Genomic DNA, 11174 nt, shown 5'->3' on the forward strand with positions numbered 1-11174 from the left:
TTTTTTTTCATTACAAGGTACTAGCTTTTGACAAGCGTGCACCATGCGTGAGTATAAGCTAGTTGTTCTTGGCTCAGGAGGCGTTGGAAAATCTGCTCTGGTAAGTCATTCTCACTGTACTTAAGCTAATTCACTCCAACACATGTTCTTTTTCTGTTGAGTTTTAGGTTTTGATTATCATTTATTTTGTCTTCATTTATTTTTAAGGTGAAATCTCAGTGATTTTAGAAGCAATACAATATTTTTTTCCTGTAATTTTAGTCAGCTTTTACTTGTATCTGGGTAGATCATATTCTCTCTGGTGTATTAGTTCCAGACCAACATGAGATAAGCAGAATACAATTTGGGCTAAGCACAGAACACATAAATGTGTGTCCATCTGTATTCTGAGCCAGATAGGAATGAATTTTGGTCTTTCTCATTGTGACTTGGCTTATAATACACATTTTATGCTAAAAAATATTAAAGCTTATAAAAAACCTTTTTCAAATATTTCCTATGACTGTCCAGTTTTCACATTATTTTAGCAGCCATGCTTTCCATTTCAAGAATAGTATAGTAAGAAAAAAGAAAACTTGACAGTAGTGGCTGGGGAAGGGGAGAAACTCAGGCTAAATAACTTGAGTACATGTAGTTCAGTTCAGCAAAACCCCACGATAAGACAGATTGACCATCTAACTCAGCCACTTACATTGGCCACCATGCACAGAACTTGATGTGTTTAGATCAAACTGCGAAGTATGTACCATGGGACCTGAGCTGCTCTTTCACTTGTAAATGTATCCAAAGTGATGGGCAGTGCCTTGAGGGTGTATGTACTTGTGTACACAAAATAATTAGCCTCTTTCTAATTCAAATTCAAATTTAAGCCATTGAGTTTGTTTGAAATAGAAGACATTTAAAATGTTTTTAAATATGTGAGCTCTAAAGTTAGAATTACCTAATAAGGAGCATAGTGGTTACTAATGTTTTTAAAAAAAAGCTTTCTAAGGTAATTTTCTCACCTAATGCATACTTTAAATATAGTGGTGGTTTTGTTTTCATCAATGGCGTAAGTGCCTATATGAAATCAATAGGTTAATAGTTTAAAGCATACAGATTTGGATTTGTAGTTTTCTTTAAGAAGTATAATGGTGTGCTATTTATTTTTTTCAGACTGTACAGTTTGTTCAAGGAATTTTTGTTGAAAAATATGATCCTACGATAGAAGATTCTTATAGAAAGGTACATGTTACCCTAGAAAGCCTTTTGCTTTAGACTTTACTATAAATATAAATGAATATTTTTAGCTTTGTAAGTGTTGAATATTGTTTACAAAGTAGGATGAAGAAGCTGAGTTAATCTATAAAATTAGTAGGAAAAGTTCACCCTTGATTATATCCTGACATTGCATCCTTACCAGTTAATGAGAATCTTAAAACACTTGTTCTCTCTCTCTCTCTCTCTCAGAGAATTTTAAGTTTACAATTAAAGTTTACAATTAAAATTGTAATTTGACACACAAACTTCAGAACGAGGCCATCTCAAGTGATAGTTCCACATCCCCTCACCCTTTCCCCAAAGACTGAATACTCTCAGGTTCCTTTCTTTTTAAACTAGAGATGGAAATACAGAGGTCTCCCGAAACCTTTTTACTTATAACTCTTTGAGAAAGTGCTACTGCTGCTGTTAGTGTCCACTAACACAACATGTGACAATAAAACTTCATATGAAGATGTTTTTAATTAGTCGGGAGAGAGTTCTCTCTTATGTAATAGCCAGCTTGTCCTCTGCTGCTGTGTAGATACCGTTTTACTTCTTATCCTTGAAATGTTAGGTGGAAAGAGGTCACAGGGATATATAACTTATTTGATACATGTCTTCTTCTTTGCTACCAGAAATGTTCCAGTGCAGCGAAGGGGATGTAGTTATCTAGAGAAGTGAAGGTATATCTAAGTAAAGTATGGCAGTGATGAGATAGAATGACTTCTGATCTTGTTTGGAACTACTACTGGTTTAAATTATTTTTTGAGCTATTTTGGAATCCTTTCCTCCCCAGAATTAAGTTCTGAGTGATTCGTATTGAGCTTGGATCTTGTAGGTTTCTTTGAGTTGAGAACACATGGTTTTAGGGGCATCTGGATGGTTCAGTCTGTTGAGCGTCTGACTCTTGATTCTGGCTCAGGTCATAATCCCAGGGTCGTGGGATCGAGACCCACATCAGGCTCCACACTGAGCATGGAGCCTGCTTAAGATTCTCTCTCTCCCTCGGCCCTTCTCCCCTACTTGTGTGCTCTGTGCCTCTGTGTCTCTGTAAAATAAAAAATTAAAAAAAAAAAAAAAAAAAAGCGTGTCATTTTTGCAACTTACACAATTTGGGGGGGTGGGGGGGGTAGGGTCAGTGGACCTTGATTATCTAGCTGTTTTTTTCTCCTGTTTTATTCAGGTATTGCTTGAGATTAGTTGTAAAGTGGCACTCTCTATTTTAAATGTCATACTAGCTTTTGTATATAATGAGGTATTCTTTTATATCTTATAAAAATGAGGATGTATTTTGCTTTTTCCCCCAGCAAGTTGAAGTAGATGCACAACAGTGTATGCTTGAAATCTTGGATACTGCAGGAACGGTATGTAAAACAAGTACCAAAGTATATGTACAACTTGTGTAATATTGACCTTGTAAATACTAGTACTCTATAGACAAATACTAGTTAAGCTTATTTAAAAGTTTACTACTTGCCTTAAATCTTGAAGCTGTTTTGTTCTCTTGGATTCTGTTTTTTATGCGTGTGCTTTGTAATTGCAGTGGGTCATTTATTGAAGAAAAGTAGAAAATTTGTTTGAAAATTTTCAGCCTCACTAGTACTTTTAAAACAAGTTAAGCTGTATTATCATATTTTAATTAATGTGGAAAATACTTTGGGTAAACACTTATTTCTCAGTGGCTCTGTGAAATATCTTGAGCAGTATCTTTCCTCCTTCAAAGTGTTTATAGACCAACTTAGATTTGTTGGTATCTGAAGGTGAAGGGAGGATTTATTCTGGGTATATGGTATTCATTCATCTAATGTTTGAGCACCGACAATGTGGCATGGGCTGTGTTCTTACTTGCAAAGGCTCTCAGTCTAGTGAAGGAGGAAAAATGTGGGAAAGTGGCAAGATAAGGTAGATAAGCATGCTGGTGGTCCCCTTAGAGCTATAGTAAACTAGCTAGTAAATGAGCTGTGAGTAACTTGGGGATTGTTTCAGTACCCTACATATTATATGTTAAAAAACTGCCTTTTGGGGGGCCAGGGTGGCTCATTTAGTTAAGCGTCTGACTTCAGCTCAAGTCATGATCTCACAATTCATGAGTTCGAGTCCCGTGTCGGGCTCTGTGCTGACAGCTCAGAGCCTGGAGCCTCCTTCAGATTCTTTTGGAGAAAGGATATTTCTTCCCCACTTAAGTATATTTATTGCACATAAATCTGCTTTGGTTGTTTTATTGTTAAGTAAAAATTTCATGAAATACCAGTTTTTAAATAGCATCTTGCCATGGACTATAATTTTAAGTAATGTTACATAATACTACTATATTCTTCATCAAGCACTAATTATAGACGTTTAAAATTATCAAATTAACTGTAAGAACTTTATTGTTTTTTAATGATCCTTTGTTTCTGCTATAGGAACAATTTACCGCAATGAGGGATTTATACATGAAAAACGGACAAGGCTTTGCATTAGTTTATTCCATCACAGCACAGTCCACATTTAATGATTTACAAGATCTGAGAGAGCAAATTCTTCGAGTTAAAGACACTGATGATGTAAGCTGATTTCCTAATGAATATATTTTATTTCAAACCCTTACTGTAGTGATACCCAGTTTAAGAATTTGAATTTAAATCCAATTTAAAGTTCATGTGGTTGGTGGGGGGTTGGGGGACTAGTTTTTCGAAAGCTTTTTTCCTTAAAAGGCAGAAATACATCTTTAACACTCATAATATTTTCAAATATTTATAACGTGGAAAGTAAGAAATCCCCTCCTCCCTTCTTAACCTGTGTAAAATAAATTTTATCCCCCTCCTCTCTTTAAATCATGCATTTGGTGGGAAGGAAGGAAAGATGTGGGTGGCAAATGTTACTAATAGATGTTCTATACATTTCTGGTAGACTTAAGAGCCTTTCTAACAAGAATCAGAACTACATATGAACACACCTCAACTGATAGAAAAGGAGCATAATAATATTTTTAGAAGGAAGCCAATAAATACATTAGATTCTAACATTAACCTGCATACCTCTTCACAGTGCACCATAATGGAGTTTAATCCCTGTAGGAAACTTTAAAAGGATTACTTAACTTCCTCATCATACTATAGATAGCAGTTCTCAGAATTGATCTTGCATCAGAACCAGCTATATGCCTGGTTAAAACAGATTGCCAACTCTGACTCCCACAATTTCTGATTCAGTAGGTCTAGGATTAGGGCTCAAGAATTTCCATTTCTAACAGGTTTCCAGATGGTGTTGATGCTGCTGGTCTGGGTATCACACTTTTAAGAACCACTGTATTATATACATAACTTAATTATAAGCAAATATTGTGAGAGTTCAGAGGCATCTGTGGGAAATGTTCCCATTTCCTCGACTTCTAAAACAGGAGAACTTTGGGGAATTATTACATCTTTACAGCTCAGTGAACATTTCACAATTAGTCTGTTTTCTGCTATTTCTGATAATTAGTGTTCTTCTCAGTTACATTAAATTAAATAAGTATGAAGATAACATTTTATATCTGTTCCTAAAAGCCAAAATTCTTGATATTCTAATTTGGATTTTTTTCCCAAAAATTCTCTAGAAAACCAATCTCTAAATGATTAATAGGAATTTTACAGAGTAAGTATTATTTATCTCTATAGTGTCCTTTTAAAGTTACAGACATCACATGATTAAGGTTGTCTAAATTTTTAGTAAAAACTAAAACTTTTAGGAGCTTTCCAAATTTCTCCTTTTTGTATTATTAAATTAAGAATGATTATTTGATAAATGCATGTCGGTAAACCAAAAAACTTGTAATTGATTCACATCCCTTAGAAAAACATTTAAAACTTTTGAAATATATTGACATTTCATAGTAATACCCTTTTGTACTTTTTAAAAATATTTTGTGTTTTGCTTACTATATTTAGTTATAAGTCCATTGGGACATAATTTTAAAGTTTTTTTTCCCTCTTTTATAAGTACATCATAGTTTGTTTTCTAAAAATTTCACATGAAAGGTTCTGAACAGAGTTAAGGTTTTCATATTTGACTATAAATTTTATTACATATTGTTTAATTTAGTATTTTTCTTGGGCATAAAAAGTAATCCTTAGGGTTGACTCTTAGAATTCTTTGGATTTGAATGTATAGAGCATATTCACTTACTTTTTTTTACCCTCACAATTTTGTTTTGTATTTTTAGGTTCCAATGATTCTGGTTGGTAATAAGTGTGACTTGGAAGATGAAAGAGTTGTAGGAAAGGAACAAGGTCAAAATCTAGCAAGACAATGGAACAATTGTGCATTCTTAGAATCCTCCGCAAAATCAAAAATAAATGTTAATGAGGTATGGTGACATACTTTAAAAAAACTCTTGATTTGGAATTCAGGATTTAAAATTAATGAAAAATATGTGTGTGTGTTAACACAGCTCCAAGTTAATGCTTACTCCGGGTGCTTGTTGATCTTCTAACCAAAAATCTTATGTTAAATATATACATGTTAATAAGCAGCACAGCTATCTATTATAGCCTCTTTATTAAATGCTGGAATTTACTATGAAAAAAAGAAAGACTGGACAAAAAAAGATAGGGGTGGGAAAGACAGGATTAAGAGTTCAGGTGTGTGTGTATAAAGGATGTTTTGTAAAAGATGGACACAAATTGGGGCACCTGGGTGGCTCGGTTAAGCGTCCAACTCTTGATTTCCATTTAGGTCATGATCTCACGGTTGGTGAGTTCAAACCCCACATTGGGCTCCACGCTGACAGCGTGGAGCCTGCTTGGGATTCTGTCTCTCCCTCTCTCTGCTCCTCCCCTGCTTGCTCTCTGTCTCTCAAAATAAATAAAAATAAACTTTAAAAGAAAAAAAAGATGGAGACAAATTCAAGAAGGCATGCACGGTTCTTGCTTTGAAGGGGCTTAAGTAATATTATGGGATAAAGATACATAGATTTAAAGAGTAAAAGATGGTTTTCTTTGAATGGTGTTAAATGTTCTAATGAACTACAATAAGATCTCTGCTGCTTCTTAAGTCAGTGTGTGTTTTAAGGAGAATAATTTTAGCACCCCTAAAAAATAAGAAAATTTAGCAGTTACAGAAATACCTGGTTTTACTTATTCCTTAACTGAACATAATACTTGTTGGAGTTCATATATATATCCATGGAAAGTTCAGTCTTTCATTTTACTTTTTCTTTTTTGGGTTTTTTTCTCCTATAAATTAAAAAAAAAAAAAAATACTGTGTTTGCAGATCTTTTATGACCTAGTGCGGCAAATTAACAGAAAAACTCCAGTGCCTGGGAAGACCCGCAAAAAGTCAACATGTCAGCTGCTTTAATATATTAAATGCATTGTAGCTCTGAGCCAGGTATGTTAATTTATCTTTTTCCCTAACCTTTAACTTCAGCTTCATTAAGGGCACTCTATGAAGAAAACGAGTATAGAATGTTCTGTTGTTCTAAAAAAAAAAAAGATGGTTACTTCCTTTTTAAGATATCCACAAGTTAGTATGATATCCCAGTAATTAATTATTTCTTTTATATATCATCAAAAGTAGGGTATTTCATGTAACTGAATATTGTAGGTGAGTTCATCCAATGTATACTTATGCCCCACTGGGACATTGGTTTGTGCTGATGGTATTGTGGTGAGCAAAACCAACCTTCTTTCCTATCTATAGCCTTAAGCTAAGTCAGGTCTAGTGGAAGAATTAGACAAACAGTTGCAAAATATGATAAATGCAGGATAGTGTAAGTCCAGCATCGGATTGATAGTAAAAACTCCTGACACATTTATCATATCCCTGGCACTCAGTATTGTCCACATATTAATTGAATTCTCACAACAGTCCTCTGAGGCAGGAGCTGTTATTCTCATATAACAGATGAGAGAATTAAAGCACAAAAAGATTATTTCTTGTTCATGCCCTGCAGTTAGTAAATAGCAGAGCCAGAATTTGAATCCAGTGATCTGAGTTCATGGCTCAGAATTTAAACAATGAACTAGCTCTCAAGCCCATGCTTAGTCACTATGCTGTTATAGGTCCTATAGGAGCATATATACCTGGGGCACCAAATTAGTCAAATATAAACTGCAGATTCAGGGAAAGTCCGTCAGCAAAAGACATTGATAGCCAAAGAGTTCCCAGGCATAGAAAACCACAGAAACAACTCAAGAGATGAGATGACAAAGGAAAACTGAACATGCAACATTTTTATATAGTTTTTGAAAACAGTCATATTAAATGAGTTAATATCAGAGCGCCTGGGTGACTCAGTCAGTTAAGCATCCGACTTTGGTTCAAGTCATGATCTTGCAGTTCGTGAGTTCAAGCCCTGCGTCAGGCTTTGTGCTGACAGCTCAGAGCCTGGAACTTGCTTCAGATTCTGTGTGTGTGTGTGTCTGCCCCTCCCCTACTTGTGCTCTGTCTCTCTCTCAAAAATAAACGTTAAAAAAACTTTTTTTTAAATTTTTTTTAAATGAGTTAATACTTGTAAATCACTTAGATCAGTACCTGGTACTTGATAAACCCTCAACTATCATCTGCTGCTCTTTGCCAATGAGAATGGTTTCTTGCCCCCTTACCATTAAAACTATATTTTACTGTACTTATCCTTGAGAACTTTTAGTATTTGTGGCTCTGCTACTTCCTGTGTTAAAATGGCCTTCTACTATAGCACTTCTGATTCTGCCTCTTAGAGTTTCTGTCCCTACTCTGCATTTAAAGCTTTCTGTTTAGATAAGTGCTCTCATTCCTGACATCCTCTCACTCCTGACCACATGCCCATTCTTGGCACACATGTGCGTGAGCTCACACACTCCCATCTGTGCTATTCAATTTGCTACATTCAGTCTGCTAGGATTTAGAAAAGTTACCAAACTCGTTCAGACTAAATGAGGACTTAAAGTTCAAGGCATTTATAAAAATTGCTTCAACAGCCATATCTATATTAACAGCATTTCTGGAACTTGTAGCAAGTCTGAACCCCAGAGAAACAGTAAAAAAAGAAAACTTTTTCATAGTCAGGAATGTATACAGAAAATCATCCAAAGAAAATAAATATTTGGCAGAAAGTTCTGATTTTACTTCTTTTACATCACTCACAAATTTTTTTAGTTTAATTACGTATGATTTTAGCGTAATACCAGCTTTTTCTGACATCCATCTTAAGTTGATCTAATTTGTTTAAATATGGAATTAGAACATTTATAACTGTCAACTGTTAAGAGCCATCATGAAATAAATTGTTTTGTCTGCTTCTCTGAACTAGCTTTGTAGCCACTCTTCCTGGAAGAGTATGGAAGAAAGGTCTTGGTTTTCTGGTATTAGAAACCCTTGTTAGATGTGCATTCTATACTAATGTAATTCTAGGATTGGAAACATTCATTTTGTTAATGTCGCTATCTGTTTTTTAATCCTAATTCTAATAAAGTTGATCTGACCTAAAGTTTTCATGTGGTGTTTTTTATTATTCTGCTTTTAGTCTTTGGAAGGGTAATACACAGAAATTTGCACTAAGGTACATTCCCTTTTTGTATCTAAAACTTTGATTTGACTGACTTTCAGGAGGGCAGCAGAATAGATGAAGTCATCCAAAAAGATGAAAATGTCTCCCCACGCTTTGCTTTGCTATGAGTTGTGTGTACATCGTCACGAATGTAATGACAAGGGCCTGTATTCTCTTCATTTCTAACACTTTAACACTGTTGTTTTACTGTGTTCCTTTGGATCTTGAGTGTGCTGTTTTCAACCCATGTTTTCAATGTAATTTTTTCGTTTTGACAGGTCTGAAGAACTGTTGCCCAATTCAACAGTGCCAGCATTCCAACTTTGTTAAACCTACCAACATCTTAAATGGACTTTCTGTGGTGGTACCCTTTAAGAGGCGGATGAAAGCTACTACATCAGTTTGCACATTCTAATCACTTTCCAGTATCACAAGAGAGATTTTTACTTATATAATAGTCCTAGAGTATGCAGCTGGTAAAACCAGAGGCTACAATCCAGTATTACTGCTAAGAGACATTTTTCATCCACCAATGTTGTACATGTATGAAAATGGTGTACTGTATACTTTAACATGCCCCATACTTTGTATTGGAGAGTACAATAATGTAAATCCTAAAAGCACCACTATTTTAGCATAATAAAAGAAAGTCCAAAGAGCTCCTATATAGACTACTCCAGATAACTTCGCTTCTTTGATACTTGTAGCTTATTGTAATTTTTTTTAAGAAATTCAAGGTCATTATCATTGTATTGTACAAATAAGTGCTTTGATTAACACAGCTATATAGTTTTTTTAATTTTTAAAAAAAACCTGTGGAGACAGTGATCTTGTCTTTAAAATATGATAGTCCTTTCAGTATAATGTCTTAGATTAAAGACGTTGCCTTTAATATCTGTTGGGAAGGAAATGTCCAGACTTTTCAAATCTTTTATTATATGTTTCCTTTTTTGTTTACATAGGGAACAATGTTTATAGTTGTGTGTACAGTGGGGGTCTACAACAAGAAGTGTATATTTTCAAACAATTTTTTAATGATTTAACAATTTTTGTAAATCATTTTCAGGCTTCTGCAGCTGTAGATTCTCACTGTGAATCCCTTGCTTGCTCATGCATAAGTGTATTTGCAATACCAAATATACAGGTTTAGTATTTTTGCCTGTTAGTGATTGTTTCACATGTGTAACGTTTTGGTTGAGATGTTAAATGGTGGACGAGTACTGTGGATGTGAATGTGGGAAGTAATTTTAATCATGTGTAATTGGTCACAAGGCCTAAGTTGCAGTAACTATTGCTGTTTTATTTAACAATGCCTTGTTGCTTTGTATGCATTAACGTTTGGGTGTAAAGATTGTGTGTCTATCCAACAGGGAGCCACAGTATTTAAATTGACCAACCTAATGTTACAACGACTTTGAGGTGGCCAAATGTAAACTAAAAGCCTTAATTAAAGTGGTGCAATTTTGTATAACTTAGCATCAGTAGTTCAATAAATTTGGATTGCCATGCAAGGGCTTGCATTATAATTACTTGCCACTTGACTGTGTTTTGTGTAATGTTTAACAGTGCTAGTAAATAAATATGGGTTTAACTTTTTAAATGTAATAGGTGCATTTTACATAGTGTGATTTCATAATTTAAGATTTGGACAAGCCAAATTCATTCATTCATTATAGAAATGGTGAGTGAAAGATGTCAGATTTTTTTCCCTAGTATTGTTTGAATAGCCACATAAACCACCATTTGAATTTTTTCTTGGAAAAGAATTTTGTAAATCAAGCAATATTAATGAACGTATGCCTTTTGGGTAATGTTTAGTAGCTCTTTGAAGTGTAGGGGAAAGAATTGAAAATACTTGGACAAATGTTACGCTTAATGGATTTTTTAAAAATACAGGATGAAGTTATACTTAGAATATTATGGTTATAAAGATCTTGGAATGAAGTGGACTCAAGTACTACTTTCTTTTTAGATAACCTGGCTTTTTCTTATGTGTGCTATACAGTTATTTTGAAATTTGTAAACCAATCTTAATTCAGACTTTCTGAAAGTATTTCCCAGTCACTGGAGCATATCAGCAATCGATTAGTGATGCCATCTAATTTAGGGGTGTCTACTAATCTCTTAAATACATGCCATGTGAATGGAACTTTATTTTTTTTTTAACGTTTATTTATTTTTGAGACAGAGAGAGACAGAGCATGAATGGGGGAGGGGCAGAGAGAGAGGGAGACACAGAATTGGAAGCAGGCTCCAGGCTCTGAGCTGTCAGCACAGAGCCCGACGCGGGGCTCGAATTTACGGACCGTGAGATCGTGACCTGAGCTGAAGTCGGACGCTTAACCAACTGAGCCACCCAGGCGCCCTGTGAATGGAACTTTAAAGGCTTTCATTTTAAAGAAAAAGGTCTGATCTTTTACAAATTTAACTCCCAAGAGT

General features: G+C 34.7%; 1 protein-coding gene across 1 annotated transcript in view; it reads left to right on the forward strand.

The window, feature by feature from the left end:
* RAP1B (RAP1B, member of RAS oncogene family) overlaps positions 1–10261 on the forward strand; it is a 45159-nt gene extending 34898 nt beyond the window's left edge. Inside the window, exons 2-8 of the mRNA XM_045466166.1 lie at positions 18–100; positions 1156–1224; positions 2550–2606; positions 3648–3788; positions 5429–5572; positions 6479–6595; positions 9014–10261. Coding sequence (XP_045322122.1) covers positions 44–100; positions 1156–1224; positions 2550–2606; positions 3648–3788; positions 5429–5572; positions 6479–6565 — 555 coding nt within the window. The 5' untranslated portion in view covers positions 18–43 and the 3' untranslated portion in view covers positions 6566–6595; positions 9014–10261. The remainder of the gene's footprint in view (positions 1–17; positions 101–1155; positions 1225–2549; positions 2607–3647; positions 3789–5428; positions 5573–6478; positions 6596–9013) is intronic.
* Positions 10262–11174: the final 913 nt, after the last annotated feature.

This window comes from Leopardus geoffroyi, chromosome B4 (genome assembly GCF_018350155.1).
Source record: "Leopardus geoffroyi isolate Oge1 chromosome B4, O.geoffroyi_Oge1_pat1.0, whole genome shotgun sequence".
NCBI lineage: Eukaryota > Metazoa > Chordata > Mammalia > Carnivora > Felidae > Leopardus > Leopardus geoffroyi.